Below are 21687 nucleotides of genomic sequence, written 5' to 3' on the forward strand. Positions count from 1 at the left end.
CCCTATTCACAAGTTCACTAAGTAACTAATCCTATGCATGTAACTAAAAATGTAATGCAATGTTTCTCTGCAATTACACCTATTACAGAAATGCAGCATCCACAGCTTCCATTCTTTAGATCCAATTCATGTTATTTCTTAGGCTTCAAAAAAGACCACCTGAATACTGACCTACCATCACTTTCAGCATTAACAGCACAACACAGTGTTGTTTTTCTAACAATTACTATACTATTTACAATGCCTGGTTTAGATGGCCAGTGGAATTAAAGGTATAGTAGCTATGGGATAGTATTATTTCTGAAAAGCTAAATGGTATTGAGTGCTTATTATATGCAAGGCAGTATTCTAAGCCCTTTCCTTGTATCAACTTCATTTAATCCTTACAACAACCCTTTAAGACTGATAGTATTAGGATTTTACAGACAAGGAAAACTAGAGCATGGAAAGTTTAAGTAATCTGTCAGCAGTCAGGTTATAGCTGCTAAGTGGTAGAACAGGAATATGAATTCAAGCAATCAGATTTCCAAGCACTCAATTACTCTAGAAAACCATCTACTCTTTACTGAACTTACTCAGGAAAAAGAAAAAGAGAGAGAGAGGACAGGAGAATTATCCTAAAATCACCCTATTTCTCCCTTTAGTTTATGAACCAAGAATTTGTTATGTCAGTCCACTGGTGCGCATCGGTGTTGCATCTGAGGTAACTAAAACTGATACCAAAAACTTCAGTTTGATTCTCAGCTATGTAGGTTACTAGGTTTATGACTTTAGGCAATTCATTTAACCTTTTTGAGACTCAATCTCAGTCTACAAAATGAGATTCAAAAATATTGCTTTCCTTATGAACAGTATTTCAAGATAACCAAATACCCAAGATGGCCAGGGAACATTCTTTACAGAAGAAATCCAGCAAAAGAAATGCAGAAATGAAAATGATGCCTGATGTGATAAATATCAAAAACAAAGTACCATTTATGAAGGTTTCTTGCCAAAAAGAATGAACCCAAATCTACCTAAGTCTTTAGAGCTAACTCCATTTACAAATGGTAAATATGACATTAAATGATACCACAGGAAGCAAACAAACACATCTAGAATGCAAAACATTTTGTAGAACTCATTCCTTCAACAAGTTATATAGACTAAAAAAACAAAAAAGAAAAAGAAAACGGGAGGTAAGTAAATGATTACTAAAAGATTTATGAGACAACAGCCAAATATAACATATGACCTGATATAGATCCGATTCAAACAAATCAGATATTAAATATTTTTTTAGGCAATTGGGGAAATTTGAACTTGGCTTGGATATTAGATGTTATTAAAAAACTGTTTTTGCCAAGTAGGAAAACCTACAAAATGGCATTACAATTATGTAAGAATATTTCCTTATTTTCTAGAGATACACATTAAAGTATGTAGGTTATCACATGGCATAGTCTGGAATTTGCTTTAAAATACTTCAGCTAAAATACAAAGAATAAAAAAAGATAAATAAATGAAATATGGAAAATAATCATTGTTTGATATAGTAATGGGTATACGGGAATGTATGTTTTCAAATTTTCATAATGTAAAAATTTTAACAAGTATTCCTCTATTTCATGTTGTGATGATTGTTAGTTAAAAGTATGAAAAAGTAGCTAAAAATAACCAGATAGTTGATGAATGTCAGTTTGAAAAAGGAATAAAGATAAACATTAAGGAATCCATGTTCCAAATTAGGAGTCTGCAAACTATGCCCTGATCTCAGGCTAAATCCAGACAGGTGCCTGTTTTGTTGATAACAACACAATCTTGTCCGTTCGCTTAGACACCGTCCACGGCTGCGTTCTCGCTACGGCAGCAGAGTAAGCGCAACGGAAACCATATGGTCCGTAAAGCCAAAAATATTTACTATCTCTCCCTTCAGAGAAAGTTAACTTACTCCTGCTCTAAATTCTGTATTTTCACTGTTTCTTTGGGAGGAAAGTTAGCTTCAAAAGACTTCGGAGGCTTTCTCCTCAAAATTTACCGAGGCTTTCCCTATTCTAGCTTCTCACAAATAAAAACAAAATCACGTATCAAGGAGGGTTCAGGTAGCCTTTTTCTCAAGTGAGTAAGTCATTTCACGGCGTCAAGCCGGTTGCCGCCTTCACAGATTCAGCAGTCGGCTACATCCAGACGCTTCTAGTGAAAGTAAAAAGCCTAAGAACAGGCGAAAAAAAACCTGAAAAAAATGTATAGTTATTAGTATTATTTCACTGCAAGTTCCTTAGGTTTAATAAGTAGCCTAAGGGAAACAATTTGTTACATGTTTCAACACATTACAAGCAAAGGGTGTTTTTTATTTAGGGAGCAGGAGGGAGGGAAGACATAAACACATGCAATGCGGGAACTTCCTCCTTATGAATCCAGCGACCACCACTAGAAAACCCACGGGCCATTTTTCTAACGATAAACTTCTGTATATTTTGTATTAATGATTTAAACACATTCTTTGGCCATCTTCAACTAGCTTACATAACCTTCAGGTACACCCATGAGCTGAATAGTAATTTAAGGCCTGAGAAAAGCAACGTTTCAGAGGGAAATACAGGGACATGAGTGAGTTTAATATGCAAGTACATTAGCTAAAGGGCATAATTAAAACTACATCACTCCTTTAAATCTACATAATTATATCCCAAAGACATTCTCATTAATATCTTTTACTTTGCCACTAAACCAGAAAGGGCCTCAGGTCTACACAGTTGGAAAATAAATATAAAATGAAAAAGTTAAGGCACATATAAGGCAAATAAAACACCTGAAAAATTCAATTATTGAACTTTCCTTTTTTAATATATAAAATCTACCAGTCAACCATCATTGTTAGTGAGTCTAATAAAATATACCACCATGATCATGGTATCTGCACATGATCTTATGCCTCAAATTTCAGAGGGGAAAATAATCAAAAAGGCCAAAAAGGTAAGCTACTTTTAATTTTAGAAGACAGAAACCTGCTTTTTCTGATACTAACTCAACTGGAACTCTCTACTAAACAGCACTTCCTTTACTATGCAATGATAACTGACGTTCCTAACGATCAGCCTGCAGCAGTTCCAATTCTTGAAGTTCATTATAAATCATTAAAAAGATGAAATTATGTTCACTATACTTTTGGTAGTGAGTGCACTTCATAATATTCTCATTATTTTAAGATTAGAAATACATTTAAGATATATAGGGCAACTGTCCATCAAGAAACTGTTCAGCTCAAAGTCAGACATCACAGCGGCCATACTGAGCAGCTCTTATATTATGACTGACAACACACAGAGGAAAGAGAATCACTCCTCTCAAAATTTGGGGCATGAAACTCTGTGGGGTACTAAGAGAAATTGTGTATAAGGGCTTGAAGGAATTTTAAATTCCTTTCAGGGAAAATGCTGGCCTAAACAGTGGCCCTTCTTTCCTCTCCTTCTACTGACACTGATCAAATCTTCTGAGACAGAAGCTGGGAAAGCAATTAGGAAGCTACTGTAATAATCCAGAGGAGAGATGGTGATGCAGTGGACCAGAGTGGTGGCAGCAGGGATGATGAAAACTGATATACTTTCAAGACTGAGCCAAAATGATTGCTGAGAGCATAAAAATGAGAGAAAGAAAGGAGTCCAAGACTGTATGCACCAAAGGTTTTGATCTGAACAACTGAAAGATGGAGCTGTCATTATCTGAGATGGAAAAGACTGTAGGAGGAGTTGGTTTGAAACACGCTGGTGGACCAAGAGCTCAATTCTGGAGACTTTAAGTTTGAGATGCTTCAAACATTACTGTGTTTGTATAATCTAGAGTCTAGATCATAAGTAGGGACTTGGGTGTCAGGGTCTAGAGCTCAGGGAGAAGGCTAGGTTGGAAATATACATTAGAAGCCTTAAAAAAAGGATGAGCTCATTGAGGGTATCAGTGTAATGTGTTCTTTTTTTAAGGGACTGTGCTGTTTCCTGGGGCACTAAACTGTAGAAAAAAATGTAATACTGCCTTAAGAATGTTGAATATCTATTACATCTATGTTGTCTAGGATCTAGCCCATCAAGTATCCTATGACCTCTTCTGAACCAGTTCTTCATTTTGACCAAAGGCTAAATTTATGTTTGCTACAATTGAAGAAAGATGTGATATTGTGGCATTATAATCAGATGGGATCCTCAGCAGAGTAGGTCCTCAAATACAATTTTGAGAAAGGCACAACTTGCGGTAGGTAAGACATAAAGGTAAAGCTAAGGAAAGACAGTGTGAATTCACTAGAACAAGTGAAACACTGAAGTCAGTCAACAGTTCTTCTGAGATGATGTACTGAAGGGAGATCCAAGCAATTTCTGCAATGATAAATTGCACAAACTCAACTTAAATCCTTTACATGTGCCACCAAAAATTCAGCTATCCAAAAATGTGTGAAAGACATAAAAAATTTGAGAGACATTGATCTAAATCATTTTTGTATCACCTTTCAAAGCCTAAAAATGGCTACCTATAAGTTAGCATTTTGGTGCTCATTAGAAAAATGGACTCTAAGTAGATCTCATCTTCGCACAGGACACCAATTTTCTTTGGACATGCAACATTTTAAAGGAAAATCCAAATACATGTATCAAGTAATCATTCACTCAGATTTTCTAATCTTTCTCTGTATTAGGATCACCAGACAGCAGTTAAACCAGGCCGTAATTTCTCAGCACGCAGCACGAATACTTTCACTGAGATTTAATAACCTGCTCTGAGCTTTCACAAAGGTTCAGTGTGAGACTCATCCACTTAAGTAATGGGTCTGTGTCTTAAGCTAAACTAGTTTAAAAGGTGCTCTGTTATGTTACCAACAGCCTTTAAATACTTCATGGATCATAAAATACTCATGTGTCCCAATTCTGTATGTCCAAATCCTATCACCTTTCAAGGTTCAATTCCAATATCAATTTCCCTATGACGCCCTCTCCAAGTCCCCTGGGTGGATGTAATATCCCACTCTTAAACTTGCCATCATACTGTAATGATCACTTTCAATCTCTCATTAAATGAAAACTAAGGGGAGGATGTTTTATTGATTATCTACTACACATTACACAGTGTGCAAATAAGGAGTATACAAAGAGTATTGTATATAACCCCCACACCAATTACATTACTATCCTTATTTGAGGGATGAAAATAGAAGTCGAGGGAGGCTGACTTCTCCAAGCCAAAGAGCCAATAATCAGCAGATGAGGTCTGAGCTCTGGTCTGAGTCCAGTGTCTACATTCTCCCTATCAGACCACACTGCCTTCTGAAACAAGCTGAACTCCTTTGCTCAGGCAGTTAGTGTTTTATTTATTAAGTTGTGTGGAAGATTTCCAAGTATTCAATAAATGTCGCTTATATTTAAACCTGATAATGACATGGTTCCACCCTTCAAAAAAGCTTTTCATTAATTCGAAGGTAATTCAAATAGTTGAATTATAAGACAGAAATTACATCAGTCTAGAATAGACAATACCCCTTAAGACCATGAGTCACATCTTACATATATTTTTTTCACTTACAGTCCTTAAGACATTGCTATATATAAAGATAATTTAATTAATATGAATAGCTCTTCTAATCCAATAAAATTATACTTCTTTCCAATAATGAAAATCATTGAGATCTTCCACCTTAGCTAAATTTAGGGCTCTAGTAAAGTTACCTGGGTTTTCAGTAAGGCCTGTTTCTGTTTTCTTCAAAATTGTTTTTATGTTTCATTTTTCTAAATGAACATGACAATGCCATCAAAGTGTATCTGGTGTTTGTGTGCAGCCTATTCAGAAGACAGAACAAGCATGTGAACACTGGAGCTCCTACTGACTAGGAAACTCATTGAGCTTCAGGGTACCTCTTCACAAAATTCACATGGTAATAATACTCACCCTCATAGGATGCACTCCTGAACATTCAAGATGAATGTTTACGCTAAGTGCCAGGCACACTGCCGGACTTGATAAATGCTAGCATTCCCTGTTCTAACAAATTACTAGGCATCCTCAGAGGTAGACAGGGTCAGCTTCAGACACTGCAATAAAGCGAGTTATCACAAGAAAGTGAGTCAAGTGGGTTTTCTTGTATCTCAGTGCACATAAAAGTTCTGTTTATACTATACCACAATCTACTAACTGTGCCATGCATTATGTCTAAAAAAATAATGTACTTACCTTAACTTTAAAATGCTTGTTAAAAAATGCTAACCATCATCTGTGAGTCATAATTACTGATTACAGATCATCAAACAAATACTGAACAAGTCTGAATGGTGAGAATTACCAAATGTGACACAAAGACACAAAGTGAACAAATGACGTTGGGAAAAAAAAAAAGAACTGTTCAATACAGGGTTGCCATAAACCTTCAGTTTGTAAAAAACACAGTATTTGCAAGTGCAAAGACAAGATATGTCTGCACCAAATGGTCTGGTCTGCCACAGGACAGCAAGTTTACTCTAAATTGGTTATCTTTTCTAAGATTCACTTAGATATTAAATACGTTTCCAAGAAAAAGAGTGACAATTTTTTTACTTCATCTGCCTCTATTAAATACCTCAAGTACTATATCCCCTATTGATAACCATTTTTTCCTTCACTGTAGATAAACCCTACAGTGTAGAAAGTACTCTCTGTTAGCACTGTGGTTTGTTTTTATAAAGAGCCACTCACTCTGCCTCTCAGGGCTCACTTGCTCTAAGGATAAGCCACAGGAGTCAAAAAAGCAAATCACCTAATGGGACAGGTTCCCAGAAAGTGACACCACGATCCTGATCAATTATACTTTTTAAATGAAAAAATGGCTTTATTACTATAGCTTAATTCAAATATGAAGAAAAAGAAAAACAGCATGTCCTGGAATGTTTAATGAGGAAAACAAATACCTTGACACACTAAGCACCATTTTCAACCAGTAAGTACCTATTCAGAAAAGACTAGGTACACAGCATTGTGTCCAGTGAGGTAAGGCAGGTGGGGAGTATGAAAATGTTAAGATAGAATCTCTGCTACTCAGACACTTAAAATCTAGTTGAGCTTAAAAAGGATCCTGGGGGTAGTCGGGCCTGGCTCGGATGCTCTGGAGATTGACATGAGGCTACGCTGCAGGCGATTAACAGGGAGGACTTGGGCTCTCGCTACCAGGTGGTTAAACTAAACCTAATTCACCCTCCACTGTACTGACATTAATCCCTCCAGCTGTCTGTTAATTATTCAGAATTCTTCCTCCTGCTCACATCAGAAACTGTCATCTCTCTCTTTTCTTTTGGTAATAAACTTATCCATACTAAAGATGGATTAAAATTACCTTTAAAAAAGCACATGAAGTTTTGAGAGATCTTGAATATAAACATCTAAATCTAACAAACATACAGCTTTTAAAACAATACTTACATGTGAACCATATGTGCCAGAGTCCATAGAAAGGAATGGCTGGCATTAAACATAATGCAGTTGTAAACAGACATTAAATGGCCTTACCACAGCATTATTCAAATTGCACCCTTTGTGTAAAAGGCCTCAAGGTGCAATCAATAAGTTAATAATTAAAATACATAAAACTGTAGCAGATAATACTCACCATAAAGTGTATTAAAATAATGTTGAAGTGTTGACTAATCAGAAAAGACAACTGGTTTTTTTCTACTATTCCTAGAAGGCCCATACATCGGAGAACAACAGTAAGAAATGGAGAATGCCATCTGTTTTTTTTTTCTTTAATCATCTTGGCTCTAGTTCTTTGCAGTAAGAGTTTGGGAACTGCAGAAACACACTGCCTGAACTCATGGGTGACCCAGGCAAAGCTTCGCAGGAAATAAGGAAGCAAGAACAGGGGACAGGAGTAGCCTGAAGTGTTGGGACATCTTCGAAACCCCAAGGATCAAGCTAGAGTGTTTTGTAGGTACAACATCATAAGCATGAGGATACCCAGACCTCAAAGCAAGTAGGAGAACCAAGGCTTTCACAGGGAGGTCATGTCAGGTCCACCAGGGAGCAAAAAAGAAAGGGCAACCGAGGCACGTGCAGTATTAGCGAAAAAGAGGCACCATGCCCACCTTTAAAGAGACAAAGAATGGGACGTTTCCTGGAAAAGCAGTAAAAAAAACCTCATGAGCTCTTCTTGAATTACCTAGAGTGATCATTTTTGTTAGTGAATGTTATATTCAGATATACTGATAAAGTGGCTATGTCCCAAGATTTATGTTTTTCTAAATAAATATTTTCAAAGGGAATTTTAAATGGTTCCAAACTGAAGGTAGAAATAAAAGCATAATGGTGATAAAGCTCATATCCAAGAGAATTAATCCACATACAGTTTTTTCCTCTGTAGGTAGAGAAACATCACAGCAGTGAGAAAATCTAAACCCATCAAAGGGGAAAGCACAACACATCTTTAAATGGGTTATCATTATATCTAAATGATAAAGTATTATCATTATATCTAAATTACCATATTTATACAAATAAAAATGTCTTATATTCACCCATTTCCAATGAAACAGCACTTCTTATCAAACTATCTTTGATATACATTAACTGAGCATTCCTTAGCCACCCCCTAAGCTGATGACAATGAGGCATTGTTCCACAGTCACTCTGACAAGTGCTTTGTTTTCCACTGCACTATCTAAATAAATCTAATAGGATAAAATACAATTTATTTGCAGAGTTTTAATATTACAACAGACAATATCTGACATGTTTTTTCATCATGCAGTTTCTCTTCAAAGAACATGGGAAATAAGGGTCTATTTATACAAAGAACTTCTCACTAGAAACTGCCCAAGGAGGGGGCAGAAAAGACATCTGGGCAGAGGGAAAAGTGGCCTCTGCACGGTGATGGCAACGCTGAACTGCCAGAGGCAGGGCTGGGTCTTCAACTGCTATTTACTTTTTTGAGGTTTATGTGAAAATCCAGAGGGTGAGGAAGGCATACAGGAATCTTATCCGGAGAGCTGAGGAAGTGTAAGGGACAGTCAGTCTGAATCAATGCAAAGGAAAAAGAGAAAAGGAAGGCTAAAATAAAAGGTCTTTAGGTACAAAGATGTGAAGAAAAATTAAATGATATAGTAACTACAAGGACCTTAATGTACCTCAAGACTCACAGACCAGGTTGTAGACACCAGTCATTTCTCTTTTGGGTGTCTTTCCAGTGTGGGATAAAAAGACAGCCAGAAAATCACCCTTCCTACTCTCAAACTTTGGGATTTTAACTAAATCATAGGATCCTCAGGTCTAGGTGTGATGAACAGAGTTTTGCTTTACTCATCCTACTAGGCTCTGGAGAACAAAGGCCTGAGAAAAAGAAAACCCCAGTCAGTCCTAGAGTGAGCACAAGGCTAGGACCCATTCAAACCCTCCAAAATGAAGGGTCTGAACCTACCTTCTTCCCTGAAACCTGAGCTGCAGTGAGCTTAGCGTAGGCCTCAGAATATGCTTAGGCTCACCAAGACATGGCTTCTTGCCTTTCCTCTGCTAGGTTTGCCCAGGCCTTATGACTGAGAGTCAGCCTCAGTCCCCAAGGGCACTCCAGTATCTCCTGCTGGCCTTTCCTGAACTTCTGGTTTTGAGCTGGATCTGGCTGCACTGCAGCTCAACTTCCAGCTAAGTTCCAGCTCAACTCAGAACCCTTTACAATACCCAAGGGGTCTAAGATCTAGTATCTGCTGTTTCAGGGGTGCACTTGAACAGCGGTTCCTTTTTAAGTTTTTTCACTGTAAAACAGTAAACAAGGACATTTGGTCACTCATATCCCACTGAGATATGAAAAATTACAATACCAAGCCTAGAGCTCTCATGCAAAACTCAAGCTGTGGTTTAGTTATCTTTTAAGTCTTCCCTGACTATCCTCTTCAAAATTACATTCCTCACCTTTTCCCTGAAAATGTTCCCCACAGCATTTTATCACCAACAAATAGAAAATTTACTTCGTGTTTACTGTATCTCCCTACCAGAATGTGAACTCCAAAGGGCTGATATTTTTGTCTGTTTTATTCACCACCGAACCTCTAGTACCTAGAAGAGTGGGACATAATAAATACTCAATAAATATTTGTTGAGTGTATGAATAAAGTACAGTCTTAACATAGCTGCCTAGGAAGTGACAGATTAGCTTTGGCATATTTAAGACAGTACAAAAGAAAATGACAAGCTCATGCTAAGGATCCTAAGTCAAAGGCAATCTACTTCCTAGGGAGGGTGCCTCATCAGTATGACCCTTGTCATCACAACATTAACTACGGAGACCTCCTCTTGAGTAAACACCCCTCCTTCCTTACCTGGTTAGGATTCCTACTTCTCTGACTGAGCTCTGTGCCACAGTACTTGTACCATCAAAGCACAACCATTCCCTGAGTCCCCACAACTGCGAACGTTTATAACCTCTTACCACACAGAGAAATCCACATCTACAGCTGTTTGGTTATTTTTAAAATAAAATACAATCCTACTTTAGACAGATGATGGTGCCGAGTAATTTTTCATTAAAAAACAAAAACAAGAAAATATTACATCAAAGATTTATAAGAATGTAATGGATGATAAAGACATAATGGGTGGTAAAGAAAGCCAACAACAATACACCTTCTCCACACCTCAAGCCCTCAATATTCTTACCCTTAATAAACCTTCCAAAGAAAAACAGTCCCTAGTATCAGAAGTCTGATCTGTTCTGGAATTTATACACACCCAATTTATCTGGGGACAATTTACTATCAGTACATGGAAATTAAGACACACTGTGTGAAACCTTAAACCTTAAGACATACCTGTGAAACTTACTGTCATTTCTCCTTAAAGCACTGTATGTATTAACAAAAATTTAACTTACCTTTTAAAGTGTGGGATAAAATGTCATCTTAATACAACATGATTCATAATGTATCACTGAGAAGATAATAGTTATAAATGAATCATTAAATTTGACGTCTCCTACTTTTTATCCCATTTTCATGACTTAAGAATTGAAAAGCATTTGGAGTGTAACACCAAAAGCAATTAGATTTACTAAAGCTGATTTTTACCAGAAGAGTGTTGGGGGAGGGATAATAATACTTGTTTTGTTGTTACGATAGACTTAACACAACACATAATTTAATTGAAAATTTGACTACCTACCCTCTTGACAATTCATGAAAGCAAGTCCAACTGATGCTAGTCAGTGTTTAAATATTCTTATACTGTGGTACCTAGAGTTTGTATTCCAAATGCAAAGGCAGGCATGGAGGTAATAAGTAAACCCTTGATGTGTATACATCTTTATTATACACTAAAATATTTAGGAGAGAGAATATAATAGAACTTTACATAATAAAACTTTAAAATATATATTCTAGATGACTTGGTTAACTGCCTAGAGTATCTTTAAAACTGCTACCCAAGGACAACAGTGACAAAGATTAGACAACTTTTGCAGGAAACTACTTTTTTTCTTACATTCAAATTACATTCCCAGGACATTGCTAATGTGAATATTCAAGCAAAACAAAGTTTTCTTTAAAATAAAAACAAAAACATAACCAATTATTATAATTAACATAACCAGCTAGTAAACTAATAAAGTTGTGAGTCTACAAGTTAACAGGTTTATAACTATATTGAGAAAGCATGTGAATGATTATAAAAAAAGCAATTTACCAACATTTAAAAATTATTAACTAATACTGGCTTAGTATTTTACAGATTACACAGCATTTCATATACATACTCATTTCTTTGCAACATTTTAGCAGGCATTACGGTTGTCCCTATTTTAATGATGATGGGATTGAAGCCCTGGTGAGTAAAGAGAACAGAAAACCTCTATTCTAAATTGTGTCCTCTTAAGTTTACATGGTTGGTCATACCAATGCCAACCTAAACATGCCTTTTCTTCTTGGAAGTATTGGGCAAAGCACAGGGTTTAGAATAAAACAGACCTGAGTTCTAAGTGGTCTGACAGGTACCATCTGCCACCTGGGGAAAACTCATTAAACTCTCCATAAAAGGAGGATAATATTTACCTTGCAATGTTGTTGTGAGATTAAATAAGGAACATAGGAAGGATTTAATAACAGCATGCCTGTTTTGCCAGTTGCTAAACCTGAATAAATTTTACCATATGCCCTCTCTGCTTCTGCTGTAAGGCCACAGGACACTGCTAGAGAAAGCAGTCCAACAGTGCTGACCTAGCTGAGTACAAATGGATGGCCTAGTACAGTTTTCTCATTAGTAAACTAGACATAAATAATACCTACTCCTAGGATTGTTTTAAGGATTCCATAAGATAGTGTATGTAAAGTATTAATTGTAATGTCCGGCATATGCTAAGCACTTAGAAAATGGTCAAATTGTAATCATTCTGTAGTTTAGCAATCTTTTTTATTTACTGTAGGTAAATCCTTCCATCCAGAAGGTGTTAGTCTACACTTCTTCAGCTACCCCTAACTGCACCAGATCCTTCTAGAAGCGCTCCGCCTAGCTACCTTATTGATAAGCTCTTCTTTCTTCCTTCAAACACTTCCTTTTCACCAAACTAAAATTTCTCATACATCCTTCAGGTCTCACAGATAGGGATCTTCACTGAACACCTTGCGCAATTCATTCATTCATTCAACAAATTTTATTCAACTATGAGCTTTCACGCACCATGCCAAGTGCTGGGTCTGTGGTGGTAAAAAAAGGCAGAAGTGGTCCTACTCTGAGGAAGCATCATTTGGAAGGGGAGATTCACACTATATAATAATCTATAAGTACATGATTACAAATTATCTGCCCATCTCTGCAGACCTGTTTCCTCCATCATTCCCAGCACATCCTCCATTTCCGTGAGCTTCACTGCTTCTTCCTACCTCAGCATGAAAACAATCTTCATTTGCCAGTCATCCTCTACAGCTAATATGCTCTATTTCTTCCTGACTTCTCAAACTTCTAGAACAAATACTCTATTTCCATTGCCACACATGGTCAATAAGACCAGGAAATAAGTCTCCTGATCCTGTACTTTTCTTAGAAATGACTTCCTAAAAACAACATCTGTGCTGAAAGTAGCCAAGTACACCTTACTTCTGAAATCTTCTTCTTTCTTGACGCCAGGGACCCCAAACTGCTTTCTCTCTTCTACTTTTCTGGAAACTCTTTCACTTTATGTTCCTTTATTTCCATGCCAAACAATGAGTGCTAAATGTTCCCTGACCCAATTAAAACAACATGTAGTAGAGAAACAGGAATTTCAGCTATATAAAATGTACATGATCTATGCTGTGCTTAATATCCAGTAGAGCCAGGTCAGAGCAATTCAGAACAACACTATTAGTGATATGTTTTTCATGCTTTAAAGAGAGGTCTGATTAATTTCATCTGTTGCACATAAGGTGCGGCTTTCCCTCAGGTAGACTGGCCAGTAAGTTGTAATTACAACTAAGAAAAACTTGCATGAAACTATACTGTGATTAAATCTGTGTGAAGCATGGTCAACTATTTCAGGAATCTAAGGAATAATATATTTAAAGTGCTAGATGCCTCTTGCAGAACCACATACAAATCCAAAGCATCCTATTTGACACCTTAACTGTAATTTTCAAATGTTCCTACTCTCTTCTGACAAGGATAAGTTAAAAGGCTTTATTTAAAATTGTTCAATGTATCATAAATATTCATATTTGATACAATTAAGAATAAAACTGTAATACAACTAAGAATAAAAACCCTATGCTATGATACTAATATTTTGCAAGTAAGGTGTACCCTAAAGCAACAAGTTTGAAAAGTATGAAAGTAGAAATTTTAAATGCCAATAACCAAAAATCACAACACCCTTAAGCCAGCTGACCAAAAAAACCCTCAGTGAATAACATCAAATAATGGAAGAAAAACAACGAGCAATGCTAGAGTGAAAGTGCTTTGCCTCTGTTCCCCTCGGCCCCTGCTCACTGTCCATTCTAGTCCTTACCCATCTTTTTACTAATCCGTGTCACTGACCTTCAAATCCCAACTCCAGACTGATCTTCAAGAAGCCTTCACTAACACGACCCAGTTGAATAACTTCCTCACTGCACATCACCTCAACAATACTTCCCTTCTCACCATCAAGTTTTGTAATTATTTTTAGTTACATCTATCTCTCAATTCACCCTATGACTAAGTAGATTAAAATATTAAATGGATTAAAATTCTAAGTTGATTAAAACAAAAGCTTTTTTTAAATCAATGTTGGCTTATATAATCAGAAATCCATATTTAAAGGGCCCAAATTCATTTGAAACAAGTGGAAATTTAAGTGGAAACTTCATTCATGCTATTTTCTTTTTGTTAGTAAACTTTCATAACATCCCAGATACATTATACAATTTTAGTAAATATTCAAAGTTATGAAATCATGCATATTTAACTGAATTAGAGTTATTCATCTGACCCTACAGCTGACCTGATGTCATCTGGCAGTTACCTACCTATCTAGCAAGACGACTCCCTATTGGCCTACAATCCACCTATTTTTGGTAATTACATTTTAAAAAAAAGCTTTGTCTACAGACTCATCTCTAGCCACAATTACACTTTCACAGCTCAAATTTCCTCCTCCTGAAGATGGGCTACACTCTCATTGCAGGTCCTTTGAAATCGCTGCCCCCTCAACACGGAATTCCTCCTCTAACTCCCTCACCTTACCTGGCAAATGCAACATCCCCACGCAGGATCTCCTCTTTCCATCAGCTCGCTCCTCTCTTCCACTACAAAACCTTATGACCACCTTTACCACAGCAATTATCATACTGAGTTTGTATATTTGTATTGATGTTTTATTTCTCCAGGAGACTGTAAAGTCCCCCCAAAATAAGGGCTATGTCTTTTATTGCAGTATCTCCAGTCAGCACCTATTCACGGTGATCAAGATGTGTTGAATGATCAATGCAAAGTAGCTGTTTATATACACACAAGCATATTTCCTTGTACTTTTAATAAGAATCATAATTTGACTCCAGGATTTTTTTAAACATTTGTAATTGCGTATATACTCCATTTCTGGACATCACATACTAATTGGTTAAGAATATCATCATATTATAATGATGATAATTGGTTACCACTTCCTTTACAGTCATATACTCTTCCAACCTTTTGATTTAGAAAAATACATGGATGACTACAAATTTGGCTAGCTACCTACAATGGGTATTAATATTTAATAACCCATTAGAAACATATATCTATCTAAAAAGAAACAAAACCATTTATTTTCCTAGCCTGAAAGCCATCTTTTAAATTTGGCAAAGTTAACCATGTATTCAGCAAATATTTGTACCTGCCAGGTCTTGTGCTAATAAGCCCTTGAGCTCAAAAGTGGAAAAGTCACAGTCCCTGCATTCAAGTAACCCCAAATCTAGTCTAGTCACAAGACACATGTGCACACAAAGACACTGCAACTCGCTAACAGCTATAAGGATAGTGTCAATGAGGACAGATCAGTATAGGTAGTCTGTTTCTGACACAGCAGGGAAAAAACGGAAAGTGCAATTGCTGAACAGCCAACTAAGTATAAGACAGTAAGGCAGAAACCCTACCTCTGCCATGACACCTTTAAGGGTTCTAAAACTTTTTTACGCCATGGACTCCCTTTGGCAAGTCCAAAATGAGAAATTCCTTCTAATTTATAAAATCGATAGATCCTCTTGCAAATTTCAGGTTCTATTAAAATTCATGGTTTTATTGAGCTTCAAGCCCACTATAAAATGGAATAACAGCACATTAACAGACAATTGCATAGGACAGTGCTCTGCTATGTGTGAAGACATTTTTGGGAAAAAGACCAAATGTTCTACTTTTCTGTGTGTTTATTTCTATGGGGACTTGTTCTTCAGTTCATTCAATAAAAGTCATTGTGTGTCTGCCGAGTCAGGGGCTGTTCTAAGTGCCTGAACATGCAGCAGTGAAAGAGAGAGACAAGATACCTGGTTTTATAAAGTTTTTATTCTAATTGTAAGATGTAGGTAAAAATGAATAAATAAGCAGTAAATATGAGGTAGTGATGAGTCCACAATTATAAGAGCATAACCTGTAGCAAGTAACAGGGAGCTATGTAAGTGGGTACCCCAAAAGCTATTAATACTACCTACTGTAATGTGCACACTAGTCTGAAAAGAATTTTAAAAGAATAGAAAAATAATCAATCCAAACTAACAACTCTGAATACGCATTTTATTGACATACGGCTACTTTTTACATACACAGAATTTAGTGCATATAATTCCTAACGAAAATAACTGAGCATCAGAAGCAACCTTAAGTGCTCCCATAATCACACTACTACTCAAAAATGTTTATAAGAGAAAATGAGAATTTGTAGACTCTAATACAATAATTGCTTAACCTTAATGAAAAGTATCCAGGGACCTGCTACTTTAGTATTTACACTCTGGATGACAGTTACAAAAACCAATACATAACCGTTTTAGATTCTTTTACAATATAGACAACAAATTCCCCTCCCAACATTATGTATAACCTCAGACAAAACTTTTCAAAGCTTTTTTCTTTTTTTAACCAAGTAAATAAATGCCTGCAATAAACACAAGCAAGGGAAGATGGGGGAGAGATCTACTGATCAGGCAGTCATTTCACAAAGAGCACAGCTTAATTTTGAGAAAAGGGTTAGGGAAAAGGAATTTTTAGTTTTCGGCAGGGCAACCAGGGAAGGCAGCCGTGGCAACAGAGTTACAGCAAACAGTGCTGCAGGTACTGATGCTTCTCTGCTGCCTCAAAGTGATGCTAAATAAGTACCCATTATTTTTGCTCAGGTGCACAAAGCAACATAACTCAAATAAGTTACGATGAGACATGAACATACAGAGAAAGAAATCAGATATATGGTCATTTGGGAAACAACAGTTTCCCAAACTGACTATAACTCCACAACATTCTTCTTGACTGTCTGAGCTGTTCAACTAAGTGACTATTCCAAGTCCTTCCTACATTTAACAGCAAAGCCCTTTAACTGGGTCTGACACACATCCTCCATAATCATTCTCTAGAAACAGTATTTTAAGCCATTACTTCCTGCATTTAAGATTATTTTTAATTGTATCACTTAATAGGTCCAATTATTAAACTGAAGACAATACTTAATAAACCAAGGAATATTAGCACACATGTCATTGCAAAAACATGTAAGAGGAAGTATAATTGAGAAAAAATGAACTTTTATTCACAAATACATACTCCGCAACAACAGAACACTAGACATGGTAAATCATAAGTATAGCTTATAATCTTAGTCAAAATAATGTATTTGCTGTAGTTAATAAGCTAATGAAAATAAAGACTGCTATATATTACCTAGAAAGGCAAAAATTATTTATTGATTTTCTTTTACAGTAATTTTTTGAAGAAAACTATTTTATGTTGTAAAATAAAAATCCCATTTGAAAGTTTTTTCCAACACAGATTTAGAAATAACTAAACACCGATGGCATTGATAACAGGCCATCCCAGGTACACATAAAAGAAGGCGAGTCCGTGAACAGGTATAAAGCCAAAGGCCTAGTACTCGGATCAAGTTTTCTCTTCTTTCACTCTCCTCTTTCTCCTCACAGTTAATAGCACAAATTGAGGTAAAATGCTAGCTCAATTTCTCTATTTTTTTCACTTCAAACCCACGGCATAATTTTCTCCACAGCTTATAAATATTTTTATCTACTATAATGGCTAATTTTATGTGTCAACTTGACTAGACCAAACGGTGCCCAGGCAATCTGGTTAAACATTATTCTGGCTTTGCCTGTGAGGGGTTTCTGGATGAGATTAGCATCTGTACTGCATGCTGAATAAAGCAGACTGCCCTTCCCAGTGCTGGTGGGCCTCATCCAGACCTTTGAAGGTGAACACAACAAAAAGGCTGACATTCCTGAGAGCAAGAGAAAATTTCCTCCTGCCTGATGCCCAGAGCTAGACAATGAGTTTATTGCCTGCCTTCAGACTCACACTGAAACAGTGACTTTTCCTGGATCTCAGCCTGACAGTCTCTGGTCTGGAACTACACCATCACTGCCCTGGGTCTCCAGCATGCCGACGGTGGATCTCAGGGCTTGTCAGCCTCCATGATCACATAAGCCATTCCACACATAATAAATCACTTTTACACACATATACACACACACACAAAAAAAAAAACAACTGGTTTTATTTTTCTGGAAGAAGCAAACCAGGAAACAACATAAAATTTACTTCATGCCACAGTGTATGGCAGAAGGAATAAGAAACCATAAAAATATTAGTACTATTAAAGAGAAATGAGGAATAGGAGTAGGAATCTGAGTACTATGGATAGAGTTAAAAGCAGTTCTCAGCTTTATAGTGATTGGTGTCTATTTTTAAATGTTCCATGAAAGATTCTACATAACACAATAGAAAACATTTCAAATTGTTTTCACTTTATTTGTTCTCAGTACCTCCTAGTCCTGAAAATAATGTATGTGCATGTGAATATGTATATGTCTACTCATATTACATATACATATGCATTCCTATAGAAATAACCTGAGAAGCAAGATCAGTCTTGTAACAACTACTGACAGTACAGGTACCCCTAACTTCTCAAAAGTCTGCATTATGCCATTTGGCTTTTATCAAAGTCCTACATTAGTACCCATTTTCACTAACCAAAAGAAATCCAAAGAAGATTTCTGCTTTTACGAAAAATGGTGAAAATAGCATTTACTGTTTGTTTTGCAGCAAGATTATATAGGCAGCACGCACCCCCAGCAGTGACAGTGGCCCCTTGCCGGGAACCACACTCCGATCTCAGCATCAAGCCACCAGGGCTCCGAACTGTGCCTGTGAGCATCTGTGCTTTATCTCAATGTATTGTGAGCATCTGTTAGCAAGATGTGTCCTATAGTATCAGAAAAGTCTAAGACAGATTATTTTTTGGGCCTGGGAACACTCAGTAATTTTTCCATATAAATTAACGGCAACTGCTTCTTCCCTTATGCCATTCTGGCTTAGGAAAGGTTTCATAGGAATGCTCTGCTTTCAGAGTGGGAAAACCTACATGCCTACAAAGAAGACTCTCCCTTTAAACATTATTTTACATCCTACACTGCTGTTTCAATCTTACTCTCTGAATTAAGTTAACCTCCCCAATCCTTTGTTTGGCATCTACTAGATTAACATAAGAGTTTCTTTTTACCTAAATGAAACTGCAGGCTCATTTATCTTTTAGAATTTTCAACTACACTTCAGGGGCATATTCAAAAAAGAAAAACGGACCTTTCAGTTTTCAAGCCAAATTAAAATTTCAGTTACTGCTGTGATTTTTCAAAATTACCTTGTCTGGATCCATCTTCCCTTTGATAAATTCTTGCTTCCAGAACTGCAAAGCCTGTTCCAGTGTTAAACCAATGCCCTTCAGAAAGAGGCCATACTGCATTCGGCCTCCATGACGAAGATGATGATTTTCCCGCAAGGCTTTATGTAACTGACGCATGCAAGGTGGGAAGGATTTGATAGAAAGCTATAAGAAAAAAGAGTTTTGTTATGTGGAAGATTTACCAGATCCCTCACAGTATTTGTTGCAAATTCAATCTCATTTTCAAATTCCTGATTCAATCTAACTGGAATAAAAAGAAAAGCTTTAAGGAAGTATTACTGTCTTGCTACGAACAGATGAATTCTTACTAATATTTCTATGTTGATTAAAACTTGAAAGGATAATATTTTGGATATATTAGGTTAAATAAGGTATTGAAATTTATTTCACCTACTTTTCTCTAACTGAAATGTGTCCTCCTAAAATTCTTACGTTGAGGCCATAAAATTTATTTCACCTACTTTTTTTCATTTTTAATTAAACTTTTCCTTTGGACATAACTGTAGTCACATGCAGTTCCACGAAATAATACAAAGAGATACCATGTACTTAGCTTCCCCCACAGGTAGTATCTTGCAAAACTTTATCACAACCAAAATAGTGACACTGATATAATCCAGTAGTGTTAAATTTTCTAAGTTGTACCTACGTGCTCATTTCTGTGTGTACATGTATTTAGTTTATGCAGTTTATATGTATATGTATAGGTTTACATGCAGTTTATATATACATATAGGCTCAGGCATCCATCAGCACAAGTCAGTCTGTACAACAGTTCCATCACCACAAGGATCCTTTTCCCTTTCATAACCACCCCTACCTACCTTCTGTACCCTGCCCCCCCCCCCCAATTCCCTAGGCCTTGGCAACCACTAACATGTCCTCCATCTCTACAGTGCGTCATTTCAAAAGTGTTATAGAAATAGAATCATACAGTATTAATGTTTTGAGATTGGCCTTTTTACTCTAAAAGTTCCCACAAGATTCACCTAAGTTGTTGCAGGTTCAGTAGCTTGTTTGTTGCCAGTATATTCCATGGTACAGATGTACCAGCATTTATTTTACCATTCACTCAGTGAAGGGTATTCAGTTGTTTCCAGTTTGGCGCTATTTCAACTAAATGAATATACAAGTTTCTGAGCGCACATAAGATTTCATTTCCCTGGGATAACTGTTCAAAAGCACAGTTGCTGAAAATCAAAGATGAACTCAGATAACACAAACACAAAACAGAACAAAAACAAAAGAGATGGTTCTCAAAAGGAGATTTCAAATAAACATATTAAAAAATCAATAGTCAAAAACCTTTTCATTTATGATTTCAATTGCATTTTCTCTAATTCCCTCAAATATCCTCCTCCCAAGACAAATTCTTATGCTCTCCTGTATTCCTTGCTAAGTTCAACTCCGCCTGCAAACAGGAGCAGGCCTCACTCTGCGTGACTGCACTGCTCCCTCCGGTGACCACCCAGTTCCTTCCTCCTGTCCCAGTTTTTCCACTCCTAGCTTAGTTCAGGCAAGGCCTCTATCCTCCTTTGACAGGACTACTGGAAAGACTTCCAGCTCACCTGTATGTGTCCATCTTGTTCCTTCACACTATCACCAAATTATTACTTCTTAAACATTGCTCTAATCCAAAAACATCAATGAATGTCCAACATCTCAGTATGAAACTACAAAGTTCCCTCAATGTCTGTAACTACTTTTCTATTATACATAACAGAACAAATATTAATTGGGTGTTTTGGGAAACAAGAAGATTAATAAAATACCATTTTTCCTTTTAATTCAGTTAAATGAAGGAAAAACAAACAGTCACTGTAAGTTAAATTCATATAATAAATCATATAATAAGGGCTCTGACAAGGGCATAAATCAAGTGTCATGGAAGCAATGTACAGAGAGAGGGGAAAAAAAGCCAGTTTGGTACTATACCAATCTGAACCCTCTGTCCAGCCCGCTGGGGTATTCCATGGTCAGTCATGTTTTACACCTTCTCATTTTTCTCACTCCACTGGTCCTGCTTCCCATGCCGTCTAGCCAAAACCGAACCATTCGTCAAGACCCAGCTCAACTCAGCTTCCTTTGGCACAATTCCTTGAATTTCTTTTACTTGTTCAATCCTAAAAATCTACTGAACCCTACCACATACAGCCTTGGGGAACCAGTAGTGAACAAAGTCAAAACACCCTGTCCTCAAAGAACTTACATTCTAATGAGAGGAAATAGGTGATAAACACAGACATAAGTAAAAAGGACAATGCCTAATTTCAAAAGTACCGGAAATAATATCGAGTGATGGGATCCTTAATAGGAGAGGAGTATTTTAACTT

At 36.7% G+C, this 21687-nt stretch overlaps 1 protein-coding gene across 4 annotated transcripts in view; it reads right to left on the minus strand.

Moving 5' to 3' along the window:
* PRIM2 (DNA primase subunit 2) overlaps positions 1 to 21687 on the minus strand; it is a 343351-nt gene that overhangs the window by 79964 nt on the left and 241700 nt on the right. For all 4 annotated transcript variants that reach the window (XM_057493690.1, XM_036916298.2, XM_036916299.2 and 1 more), the window contains one exon: positions 19313 to 19498. In XM_057493690.1, coding sequence (XP_057349673.1) covers positions 19313 to 19498 — 186 coding nt within the window. The remainder of the gene's footprint in view (positions 1 to 19312; positions 19499 to 21687) is intronic.

This window comes from Manis pentadactyla, chromosome 16, assembly GCF_030020395.1.
Source record: "Manis pentadactyla isolate mManPen7 chromosome 16, mManPen7.hap1, whole genome shotgun sequence".
Lineage (NCBI taxonomy): Eukaryota > Metazoa > Chordata > Mammalia > Pholidota > Manidae > Manis > Manis pentadactyla.